Raw genomic sequence first — 19,451 nt, 5'->3', positions numbered from 1 at the left:
ATCGGAATAGAGCTTGGTTTACAGCCTAAGAGACCTGCATCTTCAAGCAGATTCTGAGCATATTTGCGTTGACAGACTGAGATGCCCTCCAATGATCGTGAAATCTCTAATCCAAGGAAAAAGCGAGCTGGTCCAAGATCCTTTATCTTAAATTCTGATTGCAAAAGGGTCTTCAAATCGTGGACAACAGCATCATCATTACTTGCGATCATAATGTCATCGACATAAACGAGCACATCAAAAATGGAACAAATTCCTGATGGACGCATAAAGACTTTAACGAAAAGTGTATTGTCAGCAGGAGATTGAACGTAATTAGCTCCCAAGAAAACACTTGAGAGACGTTTATACCACTGTCATGAGGCTTGTTTCAAACCATATAAGGATTTTAGCATACGACATACCGGATTTGGAGGTAAAACTACACCCGGTGGAGGAGTATAACCTTGAGGAAGACTCATGTATATCTCTTCATCCAAGTCACCATGGAGAAAGGCATTAGAGACATCCATTTGTGTCAAGCTCCAACCTTTCGCAGAAGCAAGGCCAAGAAGCAGCTTAACACTGGTGAGTTTTGCGACAGGTGAAAAAGTCTTGAGATAGTCAATCCCCTCCTGTTGTGTGAAACCCTGCGCAACCAGGCGTGCTTTATACCGTTCAACAGAACCGTCTGAGTTATACTTGATAGTAAAAAACCATTTGCATCCAATCGCGTGTTTCCCTGCAGGTAGAGACTCAACAGCAAAAGTCTTGTTAAGTTCAAGAGCAAAGAGCTCATCATTTGCTGCTTTAGTCCACTTTTCTGATTTCATGGCTTGATGGAATGTTTTTGGTTCTGTTTCAGCACTATAAGAAAAAATATAGGATTGAAACAAAGGTGTATATCGATCAAGAGTACAAACAGAAGAAAGGGGATATGGTGTAGTCTTTTTAGGTGATGGAGGAAGAGAGTGAATAAGAGGAAGAGGAGGAGGAGGTGGTGGTGGGGGTTGTGGTGTAGGTATGGAAGGTGTTAGCACTGTGGCTGGTAAAGTGGAAATGGAAGGAACAAGAGAGCAATGGTACTCAGCCATATAACTAGGAGCTTTAGACTGTCGCTTTGGTCTAACGTTAGATACAAAGGTATGATCCATAGCAGACGTAGATACAGTGTCAGCCGGAATGGTACCATGATCATGCTCTAATGATGGTGCAGATGGTACAGTAGGAATTAACGAATCTTCATCAATGAGAGGCATGCTTTCAACAAAATGCAATGGAACAGGAAGAGGCAAAATGGAATTGGGAAACATATCAACAACAGATGATAGTAATGAACTAGTCTTAAAAGGGAAAACATCCTCTTGAAACACAACATTTCTAGATATGGAAATGACATTAGACTCTAAATCCATGACCTTATATCCCTTATAACCCACTGGATACCCTAGAAAAACACAAGATTTAGCTTTAGGAGAGAACTTATGACGGTCATGAGGATTAGTAGAGACATAACACAAGCAACCAAAACTTTTTAGTAAACTATAATCGGGTAATTTGTCAAGCAACAGTTCATATGGTGATTTATTAGTTAAAACGGGAGAAGGCATGCGATTGATTAGAAATACTGCAGTCAACACACAATCAGTCCAATATTGCAGAGGTATATTTGATTGAAAAAGTAAAGATCTAGCCACATTCAAAAGATGTTGATGCTTGCGTTCAACTACAGAATTTTTTTGTGGTGTATAAGCACATGAAAAATAGTGAATCATTCCTTGTTCCTTGATAATATCAGTGAATGCTAATTCTGGGGCATTATCAGATCTTATGGCTTTAATAGTGCTATTATATTGCGTTTTAACATGTTTAAGAAAGATAGGAAAAACTGTATGAATTTCTTTTTTATTTCTTAAGAGATAAACTCATGTAGTACGAGTACAATCATCAACCAGAGTAAGAAAATAGCGAAACCCTTCTACAGACTCGACACTAAAAGGACCCCATACATCAAGATGGAATAAATCAAAAGGCTTATCTGCTAAATGGCCATGAGAGACATATGCTAACCTTTTCTGTTTAGCTAAAGGACAAATGCTACAATGCGAAGCTAAAGAAGAACTTTTTAAAGAAGGAATCAAACTAACAAGTTTTTGGAGAACTATATGCGATAGATGTCCAAGACGTTGATGCCAAAGAGAATCATCAGAGACCATAGAAGCAGACAAAGAACATACTGCAGGAAGAGATGGAGAGAGGGAAGTATTCTCAGTTGCCAGAATGTAAAGGTCTTGAAAGACTCTACCCTTCCCAATCATCAAGCCCTGAGAAAGTTCCTGAATCAAACAACAAGTGTCAAAGAAATGTGCAGAACAAGATAATGTCTTAACCAATCTACTAACACTAATCAAATTAAATTTTACATCAGGAACATGCAAAACATTGTATAAAATCAATTTTTGAGAAATGTAAACTGTGCCTATATGAGTAATGGAAACCCTGGTACCATTCGGCAATGTCACAGTAATATCTGTAACGCGTCGTAAATCTGTAAACAAAGCTAGATTAGAGCAAACGTGACTAGAAGCTCCACTATCTATAATCTAAGCATCATGTGGTAAAAGTTGTTATAAAGAAGTAAGAATATGGTTTTGAAAAGTTAGAATATGGTTTTGATATTTAAGAGAAGTCGTAGGAAAAGGAATAGTGATACCAGAGGTAGAAGTCTCGGCCATCAAACCATGTTCAGAGATTGTGGCCATAGCACTAGGAATACTAGAACCAGAAGATGTAGCTATAGGCTCTTGAACCTGAACTTGACTTTTGTATTGAGTAACCATCTGATCAATTTGCTGCGGTGTAAATCCTTGTAAACTCACAGGAACACCATTGGGAACCATGTACTGTGGATACTGAGTAGAAACAGGACCATATGACACATCTTCAGTCGGAAACATTCCAGTCTCTGAATAAACTTGAGCAACTGCATTAGCCTTTTGCATAGAATTTGCATACGACACCATTTGGTTAGAAGATTATTGAGACATCCTTGGCTGAGACTGCATTGTAGGCAACCGAGGCTGGAACTGATTTGGAGGTATGTAATTGTATCCCGTAGCATTAGTCTTGTAACCAGGGGGAAAACCATGAAGCTTGTAACACTTCTGAATAGTGTGACCGACTTTGCCACAATGAGAAAAAATAGGCTTTTGAATAGTCCTATTAGTGTTATAAGCGGCTATATAGGCACTCTCTGCATCATTCATCGGAGCTACACTTTGAAAAGCCACATTGTCAATTCCTGTAGTCGGTTTAACCACTATCTGTCGTTCATCTTGTGTCACCATGTTGAAGGCTTCTTCAATGGTAGGGATCGGCTTAAGCATTAATATATGACGTCTAGCCTGATCATAACCCTCATTCAACCCCATCAATAATTTAGTCACACGACTTTGTTGTTGCAGTCGTTCCCATTTAGTGGCTGCATCACATTCACATCTTCCACAGGTACATACTGGAAGTTCCACATAATTCTTATGTTCTTCCCACAAAGTAAGCAAAGCCGTATAATATGTCGACACATCCATTGATCCTTGAACAATCTGACTAAGCTTCTGTTCAATAGAAAAGATCCTAGGAGCATCATTTTGCTTTAAAACGAGACAATATATTCTTCCAAATTCCTTCAGCAGTAGGAATAAAAAGTAAACTCTGTCCTATCTTTTTATCAACCGAATTCATCAACCAAGTAGATACCATATCATTGCATCTAGACCATACACCAAAATCTCTATGATCTTCTTGGGGTTTTGAGATCGTACCATTGATAAATCCAAGTTTGTTTCTGACATTAAGAGCCATCCACACCGATCGACGCCAGGAAGGAAAATCAGAAGCAGTGACAAGACGATCAGAGACGAGAACAAGTCCTGCGTGGTCAGCACTATGCAGATGATACGGATTCTCATACTGATCAGTTTGATACTGTGGTTGTACATTCACTGGGTTCGGAGTGGAGGATCGATTCATAGGAGCATTTGTATTACTAGAAGAAGTCATTCTCAAAGCAAGAATCACAAATTTCAAAGAAAGTGAGATGAAAAGAGAAATCAAAAACAAGAATCGAACTCACAAAGGTCAATCAAAAGAGAATTGAGAGAATCAGAAAAGTGTAAAAGACTCCGATGAGAAAATCGCATACAACGGCAAATAGTTCTTGAACAAATTGAAAACAAGAGCAAATCGGAAAACTCATCTCCGTCGCTAGATGCGGAAGCAATAGAAACTCAATTGGAGAGCTCTGATACCATAATAAACTCCGATTAACCGAAGATAGCTGAGATGCGACGGAGGAGAGAAGAAGCTCGAAGAAAAGAGAGAAACTTAGTTTTCTTATTAATCCAAGATAAAGTTTGTTACAGAAAGCTTAAACCCAATTAACTGACTCATTAGTACTTTATAGTTAGACTAATCAGCTCAGCTAGATAACCGAAGATAACCCAGTTAAACCAATGTTTAATAACTGGTTCATACTCTAATACAACCGATTTTATTATCTCCCTCTCGATGCTGCCGGCTGATCATTTTGCCGTTGGGAAGACGACACTCGTTTCAGCCAGACAGGACCATAGTAGCCTAGTTTCTTGAACGCCCTTTCTATACTCGGACGGACCCGATGAACTTCATAACCCTTGGGAATCGGACAGTCCTTCATGTCCCACCACACAGCTATTTCAGCTGTCGCGTATTTAGGCTTCGCCGGGTAGTTCCACATCCTCTCAAGTCTAAACCTAAGCAAATCAAATCACAAACGCCTTCCCTCGATCTGTTTTTAGGATTTGAATGTATATTTTATATATACACCAAACTAATGGGCCTAATGGAAAGCCTCTAAAGGTGTGGGCTAACGAAATCGGATCCTATCTTCTTATTATTGATCTTGGGACTCATTTAGTTGCTAATTTTGATGTCAATAGGCTTGAGAACGATGTCAGAGGTACTCTATCACACTCGATCTGTTTCTTTCTGCTGGTTGGTTTCAAGTTTCCCGTTGACATTTCTTGATTTTTGTAATTTGATAAAATTTGGGGTTTTTAAACTTGTCATTACGTGCTGGTTTTGAAACTTTGACTTTTGTGGGGTGCAGATAAAGATCGGGAATTGTCTGAATCCCAAGCTGAGATCAAAGCATTGAGGTTGTCTGAACGGCAGAGAGAGAGAGAAGGCTGTTGAAGAGGTTAGTTTACTTCCTTCCGTCGTAAGATTGTCTTAATTAATTGCAGTGTATTTTGCTAGTGTTGATTATATATGGATTGAGAAGATGAAGCAATTCATATAATGTAGCATCGCCATTCATTGAACTGGAGTTCTATTCCCTAATCAACTTTGTTTTCCCACATTTACATGACATTGTGATTATATCTTGACATATTGGGTTTTTTTTTTTGTTTGGGTCAGTAATGATTAGGAATATTATCTGTGGGAACACAATTTGAGTTTCTAGATTTCCGTCATTAAAACTGTTACATTCGGCTATCAGTTTCTGCAATTAATTTGTCATTCCCTTATACTTTTCACCATGTCCTGTTAGACTTGGTGCAACTGAATCTTTCACAAGAACATGTATTTGAAAATATAGCTTGACTAATGGTTAGGAAGTGGGTTAGGTTCGTGAAACAAAATTCGAATTCCTAGATTCTTTAAAACTGTTATCCTTCGTTTAATAGTTTCTGCTCAAGTTGCATTGGAGTTCTTTCTTTATTGTGCAGTTCAGGTGGTTGAACTGAAGAAATCTTGGGATGTTTTTTGATAAGTTTTATATGTGGCCGTAGTACTTTCCGTTATCGTTCAGTTTGCTGTTATCGTTCCTTTGTGACCCTGGGTTAACTCTCGTTTGGCCTGTGAGCACTGAGCAGCCGCTCTATGAAGCATATACATTTTCTTGAATCCTTGTCTTTAAAAGATGTGTTATGGTGTTTGGCTCTAGCTTTTGTTTTATCTAAATTTTCAAATGTCTTATGAGAAAAAAGAATTGTGTTTGTGCATTATATATATTATATGTCACAGAAATCATCTTTGTATAAGCTGACACTCTTCTCTTTAATTTAATTGCTTAAGCTTACCTAAGAGTTGGGAAAGATGTCGGAGAAGCTCAAACTAACTGAAAACCTTCTTGACAGTAAAGTATGTTTGCAATCTTTCCTCTGTTGCTTTTTATTGTTTCAAAATTTTCTTCTTCTTGAGTCTTGTAACCGTTTAATAAACGGGGCATCCGGTATTGCATGTTTTTAAATTGTAGATCATTAAACTTCAAGATGACAACAGAGCATTGGACCGCCTAACTAAATCGAAGGAAGCAGCTTTGCTTGATGCTGACAGAACCGTTCAGTCTGCTCTTGCGAAGGCTTCAATGGTTGATGACCTCCAGAATAAAAACCAAGAGTTAATGAAACAGATAGAAATTTGTCAGGTATTACTTTCACCTCCTTTACGCAGCAGTACTCTAAATTCCTGGATCTCTCTCCTTCGTTATCCTGAGCATGCCTTGTTTATCAATTGTTTAAATTAGGAAGAGAACAGAACTTTGGACAGATTGCGGTGGCAAAAGTTGAAAAGTTTACCCAGACTGTACGAGAGCTTGAAGAAGCTGTTCTTGCTGGTGGTGCAGCTGCAAATGCTCTGAGGGATTACCAGAGGAAATTCCAAGAAATGAATGTAATAATTAACTTACACGTATAGTTCTATTGCTACCCTTGTACTTAAAATTTTAATTCATGTGCTAATCATAGCAATGGCCATTAATCCTGTGCTTAGGAAGAGAGGAGAGTCCTTGATCGGGGACTGGCTCGTGCCAAAGTAAGTGAAAGCAGGGTTGCAACTGTAGTGGCAAATGAGTGGAAAGATGGTAGCGACAACGTGATGCCTGTGAAGCAATGGCTCGAAGAACGAAGATTTTTGCAGTTTTTTTTTTTAATATTTTCTTTTTATATTCATATTCACCGAAACCCGTAACTTTAGTAAGTGCATTCTTTGACCGTTCTCCTGTTTCTTGTTCGACAGGGAGAAATGCAACGACTACGTGACAAACTTGCCATAGCTGATCGAGCTGCAAAATCTGAAGCTTGGCTGAAGGTAAGAACCTTATATAGGACTTAGGATCCATATCTTTAGTTGTCTTTATGTCCAAGGCGTTAACTAGAATTGCTGCTTTTGTTGTTTTCAGGAGAAATTTCAACTGCGGCTTAGAGTCTTAGAAGAGAGTTTAAGAGGGCCTCCAAGCAGTGGAAACACGGTCGACACCTGAGGGAAGAAGTATTAGCAACGGGCCGTCCCGAAGACAATCCATTGGCGGAGCTGATACTATTCCAAAACTGACATCGAATGAATTTTTCTCCAAGAGAACACCGAGTTCTCAGTTTAGATCGTTGAATGCTAGTACAAGTACAATATTGAAGCATGGTAAAGGAACATCCAGATCATTTGACGGAGGTAGCAGATCTTTAGATAGGAGTAAACTACTAACAAATGAACCCAGATCGAAGTTTCCAGTGAACCCGTCTTCTGAAGGAAAAAGCGGAGGCGAGTCACCTAATTCAACAAAACAAGGAGAATCGGACAAAGCAGCAGCGACAAATAATGATAGTGTCCCAGGAGTATTACGTGATTTGCTTCAATTGGAGGTGATAACAAAAAGGAAAGCTGCTCACGATAAAGATCAAAGCATTAGAGATAAAGACGAAGCTATTGAGGTCATTCATTAGTTTTACACCTTTGCAGGAAACACTTGCTTCTATTTGTTTATATTCTCTGATTGAAATACTCGGTCTTGTGTTTGCTTTAGATGTTGGCGAAGAAGGTTGAAACACTAACAAAGGCGATGGAAGTGGAAGCAAAGAAGATGAGGAGAGAAGTAGCTGCAATGGAGAAAGAGGTTTCAGCTATGTGTGTGGATAACAAAGGATCAGATAGTAGAACGAGACGTCCCTCTGTTAACTCAAAAGAAGCTTCAACAACAGCACAATTGCTTTCTGGAAGGTACTTGACGTTTCTTATTATATAGATCCAATATAATGATTATAAGTTAGTTTCCTCTTTTAACTTTATAGTAGTTGAATGTTTTGTTTGCATAATCCCTGTTTTAGCAGAGGTTCAGGACGAATGGGGATGACGAGGAGCACGCAGTGATCAAAGAAGTCGACTCCACGAGCAAAATATGAATCTCAGTGGTTAATAGATTGAAGGAATGATAAAAGCATACAAATGTAGAAATCCAATATGGGAGGTTTGTGTGCTTCTCTAACATAGTAAGATTTCAAGGTAAACAAAAAAAAAAACAGGGGAGAGAAACACTGATTTCAAATGTATGGCTAACTTTTATGCTGGTGATGTTTATTGGTTTTCTTATGTATATAGATAAAGAGTTAGGATTGTGTTTTAGTTACCATTTTGAGCCTAGTATGTGTTATTTTTTTATATATCTTATTCTGGCTTATGCTTAGTGTGACTGTTGCAAATCCTGAAATTAGTTCAGAAACAGAGGTGAGGTGTTGAAAGTTTCATCAACAACATTCATGGACCATAACAACAATATGTCAAATATGAAAAACTGTATGTATATGGATACTGTGATTCATGGGTTGAGTCTGGTCTCCTTGAAGGCTTGAAAAGAGAGTCCCTTTTGAATGTAATGTCTGTGATGGATCAAAAGGACCTCTCACTCTATCAATCTTTGTAATCACTGCTCTCTCCGACAACACACTCCTCGCCGGATCAACCGCCGTTTCTCCGCTCAGGCACGACGACACTCCTTTAAAGATGATAACTTCCACTTCTTCGTCATTAACAATACAATAAGCGCTTCTTCTCTACACGACTGGCGAAGCATCGCCATCTCCTCATTGCACCCGTACTCTTCATCTTCATCTTCAATTAAAAAATAGAAATCTAAGTAAAAAAAAAATAAAACTAAAATTTAAAGAAAATAAATTTGGAATTAAAATTAGAATCATGAAATTTTTCTATCTAAAATAGTTTATAAAGAAATACAAATCTGAAATTGAAATTTTCTATAAAGAATGAGGAGGAATGTGATATTCCTCTTTATTCCACAATTTTTTTTACCATTTGATGGTAATAATTTTCCCTTTACATTCTTCTACATTCTAAAAAAATAAGGAACAATAGAACAAAAGTGTTCCTCCCCAAAATTGATGAGGAACAAATGGAACAGAAAAAAGAACAAATATTAAAATTCGTTTTTATATTTTAAAATAAACAAAAAAATAAGTTTATTAAAAATATTCAATTTTCTAATATAATAATTTTCATATTTTCATAATGTATTGACAGAAAAAAATAATTTTCATATGAATTTCATGTTAAACTAATCTTAAGGCTATTTGAAAACCATATATGAATAGTAAAATAAAATTAAGAGACTCATGTTTATATCGTAAATAAAAACTAAAAATATCTTAAATTACCTTTAAAATTGTATTGTAGGTTAATATTAAATATTAATATTTAATATGACATATCTAAAATTTAATTTACAAATTAAAAAAAAAACAAATGTAAAATTCATTGTATATACATTAGAAGTAGTATTAGTATTAATGTATTATTATTGAATTTGATTTATTTAATATTTAATATATTTAAAAATATATTTTTATTGTTTGGTTACTATTTACTATTTAGTTCATTCTCTCCAGATTTTCTTTTCATTCCTCAAAAACTGTTTATTCCATTCCGCATTGTTTTTTTTGTTTCTTTTCTTTTTGTTCTTCTAATGGTTACCAGTATATTAGGGAAGAGGTTATCCAAAAGGTAAGATTATTTGGCAAGTGATTTAGAAATACCATATATTATTAAATTCAGTTTTGAAAGAGATTGACTCAGTTTATTGTTGCAACCGAGAGCAAATAGTGTTAGGTACCGTCCTTTTGTTAATGGTGATTATGAAGAAGATGTAAGGAATATGACAAGGTATGATGATAAGAGTTACATATTTATTTGTGTTGTTAAATTATACATGCTTATTCATTTTGTAAATGTTGAACAACAGAGATCGCGTATGGGGAGATAATTATAAACTACAAAAAGGAATATTGTGACAGTTTGTTTGGTCAAAATTTTGTGACGATTTACATACAAAATTGGGACAAATTTAATTAGGTCGCATTTGTTACAAGATATATAGTCACAAATATAAGTAAGGATTTGCAACCAAATATGGTAACTAAATTTTACAATGTTGTAACTAAACTTATGTCACTTTTAGTTACAATTTTTTTGTAACAATTTAATCACAATTAATCAACTTATTTAATTAGTTTTGCGTTTAGTCGTAGATTGTGACATAATTATTACCACTTTTGTGACTATAATACAAACGGGATGTGATTTTCTAATTAAATAAGAAAATTGATTGTGATTTTGGTATACTTTTGCATATTTCGTTAGTCCTTGGGTTTTTATTTCTTTGTCATATTAGTCTTAAATAGACATTTCTTAGGGAATAACTTTGTTTTATTCGATATTTCACAAAATTTGTATATCAAACAAAAATTGTAACGAAGACTGTTAGCTTGTTAACTCCTTTCTGTTATTGTTTTTACACTTTGAAAAAAATGAATTTTGTAATCCCACTTGGCACTTTAGCATTATTGTTATTTGCACTTTGCATAACATAAGTAATTGTGTATTCCACCAATCAACTTTACGTTTCTATGAATTGATATAAGAAACAAATTTCACACTCGTTTAATTCCCAAAACTTTTGATTATCTATCTAATCAACCCTAAGTTAAAAACATGTTGAAAATAAAATAAATAAACAGATATGTACTGAAGAATGAAGACATTAAATATGGGCCTATGCAGCAAAAGGCCTACAAAAATTAATTTTACAAAAAACCAAAAAAGTCGGGGAAAAAAGCAACAAACCCCAGAGATAAACCCTACTTTCTTCTTCCTCCTCAGGAATACTAGAAGAACAACCTATGTCTCTGAGCTAAACCATGTGGCTCATTCTACTCCTTTTGAACCTTTTCCTGAAAATGTTCTGTTCTCTTCGCAACTTTATTCACATTAATCGGAGATTCCCTCACCATGTAAGCCCTTCTTCCTCTTCTCTCTCACAAATCCAATCCCCTCTCTGTTTCCCTCTATCTTCTCCCTCTCAATCTTCCTTCATCTCCTGCCCTTTCGTTTTGTTCACTAGATTTCTCTGTATCATCCGATACCCTTTCGTTAGCAAAAGCGGTGGTGGTGCTTCTACTTATTATTCCGACGATTTCGATAGAGATTGGATCCGTAAAGTTGTTCAGAATGATCTCTGGGATGATCCCGGAATCGAAAAGCTTCTTGATTTGACATCATCTCCGATTTGGGTTCCGAGGGTTCTCGTTGAATTGAAAGAAGACCCGAAATTAGCTTTCAAATTCTTCAAATGGTCGATGAACCGTGATGGGTTTAAGCACACCTTAGAATCGTACTGTATAGTAGCTCACATTCTGTTTTGTGCTAGAATGTATTACGATGCTAATAGTATCCTTAGAGAGATGGTTTTGTCTAAGAAGGCTGATGACTGCGATGTTTTTGATGTTCTGTGGTCTACGAGGAATGTGTGTGTTCCTGGTTTTGGAGTGTTTGATGCTTTGTTTAGTGTTTTGATTGATATAGGAATGCTTGAGGAAGCTATCCTGTGTTTCTCTAAGATGAAGAGATTTAAGGTTTTCCCAAAAAGCAGGTCTTGCAACGGTTTATTGCATAGGTTTGCCAAATTGGGGAAGACTGATGGGGTGAAGAGGTTTTTTAAAGACATGATTGGTGCTGGTGCGAGACCGACTGTGTTTACTTACAACATAGTGATAGATTGTATGTGTAAAGAAGGAGATGTAGAAGCTGCTAGAGGTTTGTTTGATGAAATGAAGTTTAGAGGTTTGATTCCAGACACTGTCACATATAATTCTATGATTGATGGTTTTGGGAAGGTTGGTCGATTAGATGATACGGTTTGCTTTTTCGAGGAAATGAAGGATATGAGCTGTGAGCCTGATGTTATTACATACAACGCTCTGATCAATTGTTTCTGTAAATTTGGGAAATTACCTCAAGGTTTAGAGTTTTACAGGGAGATGAAGCGAAATGGGTTGAAACCAAATGTTGTGAGTTACAGCACTTTGGTTGATGCATTTTGTAAGGAGGGTATGATGCAACAAGCCATCAAGTTTTATGTTGACATGAGAAGAGTTGGTCTTGTGCCTAATGAGTATACCTATACTTCTCTCATTGATGCCAATTGTAAAATCAGTAATCTCTCAGATGCCTTTAGGCTGGCTCATGAGATGTCGGAGGTGGGTGTGGAATGGAATGTGGTCACTTACACTGCACTGATCGATGGCCTTTGTGATGCGGAGAGAATGAAAGACGCTGAAGAAGTTTTTGAGAAAATGGATACAGCCGGTGTGATTCCAAATCTTGCAAGTTACAATGCTCTCATTCATGGATTTGTAAAGGCAAAAAACATGGACAAAGCTTTAGAGCTTCTGAACGAATTGAAGGGGAGAGGTATTAAACCGGATTTACTGCTCTATGGAACTTTCATTTGGGGTTTGTGTGGTTTAGAGAAGATAGAGGCAGCTAAGGTAGTGATGAATGAAATGAAGGAATGTGGAATCAAAGCGAATCCGCTGATCTACACAACGTTAATGGATGCTTACTTTAAGTCGGGAAACCCCACTGAGGGATTGCGTCTACTGGACGAGATGCTAGAACTTGATATCGAGGTCACAGTTGTTACATTTTGCGTTTTGATTGATGGATTGTGCAAAAACAAGTTAGTTTCTAAAGCTATTGATTATTTCGAGAGGAAAAGTAAAGATTTTGGTCTACAAGCCAATGCAGCGATATGCACAGCGATGATTGATGGTCTATGTAAAGATAATCAAGTCGAGGCTGCGACAACTCTTTTTGAACGTATGGTTCAGAAGGGTCTGGTTCCAGACAGAACGGCTTACACATCGTTAATGGATGGGAAATTTAAGCAAGGGAATGTGGTAGAGGCTTTGTCTTTAAGAGACAAAATGGCTGAGATCGGTATGAAGCTTGATTTGCATGCTTACACTTCGTTGGTCTGGGGACTATCGCATTGCAACCAGTTGCAGAAAGCGAGATCCTTCCTCAAGGAAATGATTGGGGAAGGGATTCTCCCTGATGAGGTTTTGTGTATTAGTGTCTTAAAGAAACACTATGAGCTTGGATGTACACACGAAGCCGTAGAGTTGCAGAGTTATCTGATGAAGCATCAGCTCCTGACCAGTGATAATGATAATGCACTTCCGCACACTTGAACTCGAAAGATGCAGTCTTTTTGTTCTTTATCAGACTGATTCTGATATTCGGATCCAAATCTTGTTTCTTCTGAAGAACAAGAAACCAGACTACGGAGTCTACAGCCTAAGCTTCTCCTGAAAAAGATTCATCATAAAACAATCTTGGCGGCTGCAGTTTCCCTGTTTGGTTCAGGACTAATCCGAAGAGAAAGCTTATCGACGAATATATTGTTCATCGAAAAGAGCAGAGGTACCAAACTGATCTAGTATTGGGTGCTTTGATACTAAAATCTGAGTTAAGTCTGTGTGATAACAAAGATTAAGTCTTTTTGTTGCAGACTTCAAGTCTCTGAAGCTAAATGGAAAGGATGAGAAAGTAGTGAACTGAAGATTATGAATCAATTTGCTTGAAGATGGGTTTTAAGGGTTCTTCATTGTTTGTTTTTTTTTTGTATTGTTGCATTGAGGAACCAATCAAAAATCCCCAGTTTTGGTCTGTGTACATATTTTTTCTTTATTGTTTTCACCCAAAATGTAATTTTCACTTATTGATGATGAGTAAAGTTTAGGTTTGAACAAATTATCTATTTTTTCATTAAGCAGATGAATTATAAAATTAAGCAAAATTAGTCATAGAGAAGGGTTGAACAGTAATATTTTCTCAGTTTATATTATGTTGCCCAACAGTAATATTCAATAGAGTTGCTTATTTAGTTGTGACTTGTGAGAGTTTCCAAGACTGAGTGTAGGCTGGCTCGGAAACAGGTGTGGGAGATTTAGAGCGAGGTTCGGAGATCTCTGTCACCATACGATAATCTCCAGGTACGGATTCAGCTTCGGATTCTCTCTTCGTCTCGAACCCGGTTTGTGTAGCCGTTTAATCTCTCTCTCTATCGCTCTCACGATCAGTCGAGTCAAACTGAAAAAGCTTTGAAAGATGCATTCTCCAGATGATTCTGCATCTTCTCAACTCGAATCTGTAATCGAAAATGGTTGAGTCGTTTCTGAATTTGTGTTTTTTTTTTTTTTTTTTTTTTTTTTGTATTGTTCTGTGGTAAAAGAGAGATGGGAGCTAGGGTTCGAGTCCAGCATTACAATTTGGGATCAGCTGATTCCTACATCGGCACTTCTCTCCACGATCTTAACTCCGTTGATGGTTCGGCGAGAGATATCGACGACGATAGTTTGAATAACGACGGCGATTCCTCTTCCGCGGTGTGTATAAATTTTTCTCAATTTTGGTTTCAAATTTTTTTTTTTAGGGTTTATGTGTAATTGAAATTTGGGGTTTTTTTTTCAGGACTGTATGCATGAATCATACAGAAGCTCTATGCATATCCACAATGAAGGAGTTGAAGAAGGTGGATCTAACATGGAGAACAACATGTTAAGCATTGAAGGTATTAAATTAAGGAAAGGATCAATCTCAGTATTTGGATTTCTTTTTATCATTGATTTTGTTATGTTTTTTTTTTAGATGTTTCACCGATTGAATCAGCAAGAGCGAGATTTCTACAAATCATCGTGGACTACTTTATTACACAACATGTGATTGAGGTTTGTGAGGACAAGCTTGTTCTTGATGTGGTTTTAGACGGACGGGATGATAATAATAATAATAACAAACTCAAGAGGAAGTCTGATGATATACAATATGAAGGTGATCCGCGTTTTGCGTTACCGTTGATGTATGTTGCGAATTTGTATGAGACTTTAGCTGGTGAAGCAAATGTGAGGCTTGCTTCGTTGAGTGGGATAAGGGAAAAGACCATTGGGGTTTCTCTTGAAGCAGCTGGTGGCTTGTATCGGAAATTAACTAAGAAGTTTCCTAAGAGAGGTACAATTTTGATGATTTTGCAAATGTGTGATTATGTTTTGAGGAGCATTAGTTTTATTTGTCTCTTGTATGGTATATTTTACAGGTAGTTGCATGTACAGGAGAAGAGAACTGGCGACTTCTGTTGAAACAAGGACAAGATTTCCAGAATTGGTAGTACATGACGAGAAACGAGTTCGCTTCGTGGTGGTCAATGGTTTGGATATTGTTGAAAAGCCAGATGATTTGCCTATTGAAGATGCTGAATGGTGAGCAATCATCACCAAGACTTTTCCTATTCTGAGTTATCTACTTCAGTATATAATTGGATGTTGTCGCTACAGGTTTAAGCGATTAACAGGCCGTAATGAAGTGGCTGTCTCTGCGAGAGATTATAAATTCTATTGCCCTCGACCCAAGCATAGGCGTGTTCAAAATTCTGTCTCCAGCATCCATGGCTTGCCTGTAAGACCAGTCAACTCTCTGTTTATAGATTTGAGTTGGAAGAACAAGTGACAGTGTGTTTGTGTTTTGTTTTGCAGACATTTCCAGGTATAGACTCTTCAACGTTAGCCAATACACAAGGGTTTCGCTCCGATAATGAAGTATGCGCATACTCTTTCCGAATCTACATACTATGGCAAATTCTAATGTTAATGATCTTGAGCTCATCCAAAATTAATCATAATTGCAGGAACATCACACTCCTTCTCCTTCCAAACATCATATGTCGTCTTTGTCTCATCAATTTCAGCAATCTATTCACCAGAGCCACCACCATCATCAATCTATTTACCAAAGTCAACACGCAGCCACACATTTTCCCGGTCAGAACCATCAATGCGACCCTGAACTATCTCACACCCACCAGTCACCATCTATTTCACAGCAGCACATGGCTTGCTTGCAACCCCTCACTGGAGGCCATGTAATGGTACAAATCATGCATAATATATATATATATCCCGATTGTATCATTTGATCTCCATTCCTCATGTATATGTTCATCTGTCTTTCCACAGCCAACTAGTCCGGCAAAATTCTGCGACCAATGTGGAGCACAGTACTTGAGAGAGACATCCAAGTTCTGCTCAGAGTGTGGTTCCAAGAGACTCGGGATATAGTCAAGAGAGACAAATCTTTGCTCAATTCTCCGATTGGTAAAGTCTGAGCAAGTTTACTTGGCACAGAAGTAGCTAATCTAATTGTGTTCCTAATTTTGATTAATGCGCAGATGTGTTACCGTTTATATGGTTGTGGCTATGTAATATGTACGTGCCTATATATTCTGCCTAGCTGATATCTGACCAGTACATGAAATTATCGTCAAAAGATGTGATATGACCCCCCCCCAAAAAAAAAAGTGTATTACAAAAATGAAATGCAAAAGGTGTTCGAACTTGTAATAATTTAAAAACGATTACATGAACGAGTCTATGAAATGAAATGAAATGAAATATGCATTTTCTTTTTAAATATAACATTGACTAAAATTATTGATTTTTTTTTGTTTTAATTGTTTTCTATTAGTCTATATATACATTTTTTTGGAGACATTTAGCAAATAAATACTAGAGTTGGAACCTATTTACAAGCATGTCATTAACATTTATATTTTGTTTATAAAATTTAAACTAAAATATTAAAATTGATTTACCGATTTTGGAAAATCGGAACTGATATAATATACATTAGTTACCGTTACAGATCTAATATTATTAAGAAAAATTCTTGGGTTCACTCCTAGGGGTGAACCTCTTTTATTCACACCCTATTAATTAACCAATCAAAATACAATAAAACGCAATGTCATATCATATTTATAAAATATATCAAAATTAAAATAAAAAGACAAAATAAATTAAGGAAACAAATTCTGTAGGTTTTTTAATAAGGAAATTATGTCGGTTTGGTTTATAAAGGAATGATTAGAGTGTAGTTTTTACAATTAAACAAAATTATATATCGGTTTGGGTTTACAAAGTAGTGATTAAGGTTTAGATTTTACAATTAAACGAAATTATATGTCGGTTTGGGTTTACAAAATAGTGATTAGGGTTTAGATTTTATAATTAAACGAAATTATATGTCGGTGTGGGTTTACAAAAGAGTGGTTAGGGTTTAGAGTTTAGATTTTATAATTAATCAATATTATATATCGGTTTGGGTTTACAAAAGAGTGGTTTGGGTTTAGGGTTTAGATTTTACTATCAAAAAAATTTATATTCGGTTTGGGTTTATAAAATAGTGGTTAGGGTTTAGATTTTACAATTAAAGAAAATTATATGTCGGTTTGGGTTTATAAAAGAGTGGTTAGAGTTTAGATTTTACAATTAAACAAAATTGTATTTCAATTTGGGTTTATAAAAGCGTGGTTAGGGTTTAAATTACATAATTAAACAAAATTATATGTCGATTTGGGTTTATAAAAATGTAATTTGGATTTAGATGTTATAATTAAAAACTATAATATAATGTTTATAATTAAAATTGAATTCTATACATATTTTGTTTCTTTAATTAATAATTTGTTTCCTTAATTAAGAGGGGTGAATAACAGATGTTCAACCCAAGAATTGTCCTACTATTAAATACATTTTCCATAAAACTCGGATCCTAATTCACTCACTCTGTAGTTTTGGAAAATAAATGATTACATAATTATTATACTTTCAAAAAGAGAAATACTCTCACTGTAATCATTATGTTATACATATCTATAGTAAGAGACTAAAATAGTTTTTTTTTTTTTTTTTTTTTTGTCAAAACCATAAATTTTCATTAAATTGCAACCGGTATGGTTGGTATTGGTTCAGTGGTTACATTAACTTCACTAGAAATAAAATAAGGGATACGTGAATAATTAGACAGAGAACAAGCAGCTAAAGAGTTTTTTGCTATTTCATTCGCTCTTTGGTTCTCTTCACGCGGCACATACTTGAAATGGATCTTCCCGAACTTCGTTGTCATCACCAGGATATCATATAAAATCCCGTGGATCTCCTTATGATGGATCTCCAAATTTGTTGCTTTGATCAGCGTTTGCGAATCTGAAGCAAAAAAAATTGTCTGGTGTAACACCCGCAAACCAAAACTGTGCGTTTTGGGGGAGGGTGTCGATCGACACCAAGGGGGTGTCGGTCGACACCAGTGATTTCTGGTTTGGCAAGTTCGATTTAATTATCGATTTTGGTCAGTTTGGTTTAGGGAAAACCACAGAACCAGACTATTAATTGAGAAAAACGACCTAGGTCGTGTTTTGGTGTTTGTCTCGCCGCTTTTAGAGAAAACAAAGAGAGAAAATTGTTCTTGAGGTTCTAGAAAGAGTTTGTGAGATTTCAAGGCTTTGTGGGTGAGATCTTGCTGTGGGAGTGAGGATTCAAGGCTAGGATCGTGTGGGAAGCTTGCTGGGAGTGTGGATTCGTTCATTGTTGGTCAGAATCTTCCTGTAGAGAGGTGAGTGCATTACCATGGCTGATCTAAGCCTGTGATTCCTTGTTCTTGCTTGTTTGTTGCTGTGTTTGTGTGTTTTTCTTGCTGGGATTGATTGCTACAGATTCCTACGAAGGTATATGGCTTGGGTTTTGAGTATTGGACGTTTTGGTGGTGTTTGGGAGCGAGATTCGACTCTCGGCTTCATGCGGATTGCGGTTGCAGAGGGAGTGTCGATCGACACCAGTGAAGCGGCATCGATCCACACTGTGGGGTAGTGTCGGTCGACACCTCCCTTCCAGCGAGTTGATGTTCGTTTTCTTGGTTTTTATGCTTTGTTTGTTGATTGTTTGGAACATTGGAATTACAGTTGTTTGTGTGTATAGCCCTGTAAATGGGAGGATTGCCTCACTGAGTGTTTATCAAATACTCATGCATCTCAATATGTGTTTGTGGTGCAGGTAAATGCAAAGTGTGATCGTGGAATCAAGGCAATGAAGATGAGGATGTTCTAGGGACTCGATTGGATGTTGTCTGGCATTTCTAGGTTGTTAGAGTTGGGTCATTAGAACATTGTTAGGTTGCTGGTTTCATGTTTCCTGATGATTGATTATTGGATTATTGTTATGGTTTAATATTGGTTATTTACTATTGGATATTTATTGGTTATTGGTAATTGTTATTCCGTTGTTGGTTGTGATTGTGGTTAGGTGGCTAGTGGGTATGGGACCACTAGTTGTAGTTTATTTATTATTATTATTATTATTATTATTTATTATTAAAAAAAAACGGGTCGGATCGTTTTGTCTGGTAACCCAGATCTGAAGCCTGTTGGATAGTGTGGTTCAAAGCGAGAGCCTCGGCTATGAGTGGTGAAGCAAGATGGG

General features: G+C 36.6%; 2 protein-coding genes and 3 pseudogenes across 3 annotated transcripts; 3 read left to right on the top strand and 2 right to left on the bottom strand.

Moving 5' to 3' along the window:
* Positions 1–1,904: 1,904 nt before the first annotated feature.
* Positions 1,905–4,038, bottom strand: LOC109132420 (uncharacterized; annotated as a pseudogene).
* A 768-nt stretch (positions 4,039–4,806) lies between these two features.
* Positions 4,807–8,453, top strand: LOC104783461 (microtubule-associated protein 70-3-like; annotated as a pseudogene). Its single transcript, XR_015596398.1, has 9 exons — positions 4,807–4,975; positions 5,126–5,215; positions 6,097–6,448; positions 6,548–6,693; positions 6,793–6,935; positions 7,035–7,110; positions 7,202–7,727; positions 7,820–8,013; positions 8,124–8,453. The product of XR_015596398.1 is annotated as a microtubule-associated protein 70-3-like (transcript).
* A 155-nt stretch (positions 8,454–8,608) lies between these two features.
* Positions 8,609–9,421, bottom strand: LOC109132419 (uncharacterized; annotated as a pseudogene).
* Positions 9,422–10,882: 1,461 nt separating this feature from the next.
* LOC104779562 (putative pentatricopeptide repeat-containing protein At2g02150) lies at positions 10,883–13,896 on the top strand. The gene is made up of 2 exons (XM_010503927.2): positions 10,883–13,566; positions 13,655–13,896. Exon 1 carries the CDS (start codon positions 11,001–11,003, stop codon positions 13,332–13,334), a length of 2,334 nt encoding a protein of 777 aa, XP_010502229.2. The 5' UTR covers positions 10,883–11,000; the 3' UTR covers positions 13,335–13,566; positions 13,655–13,896.
* A 108-nt stretch (positions 13,897–14,004) lies between these two features.
* On the top strand, positions 14,005–16,613 carry LOC104779561 (uncharacterized protein At2g02148). The gene is made up of 9 exons (XM_010503926.3): positions 14,005–14,138; positions 14,378–14,531; positions 14,617–14,716; positions 14,794–15,153; positions 15,239–15,401; positions 15,477–15,597; positions 15,675–15,737; positions 15,827–16,066; positions 16,155–16,613. Exons 2-9 carry the CDS (start codon positions 14,382–14,384, stop codon positions 16,254–16,256), a joined length of 1,299 nt encoding a protein of 432 aa, XP_010502228.2. The 5' UTR covers positions 14,005–14,138; positions 14,378–14,381; the 3' UTR covers positions 16,257–16,613.
* The last annotated feature ends 2,838 nt before the right edge of the window (positions 16,614–19,451 follow it).

Source organism: Camelina sativa, chromosome 4 (genome assembly GCF_030686135.1).
Source record: "Camelina sativa cultivar CO46 ecotype springtype chromosome 4, ASM3068613v1".
NCBI classification, from domain to species: Eukaryota; Viridiplantae; Streptophyta; class Magnoliopsida; order Brassicales; family Brassicaceae; genus Camelina; species Camelina sativa.
The sequence above is the reverse complement of the archived record's forward strand: the minus strand, read 5'-3'. Positions and strand labels throughout refer to the sequence as shown.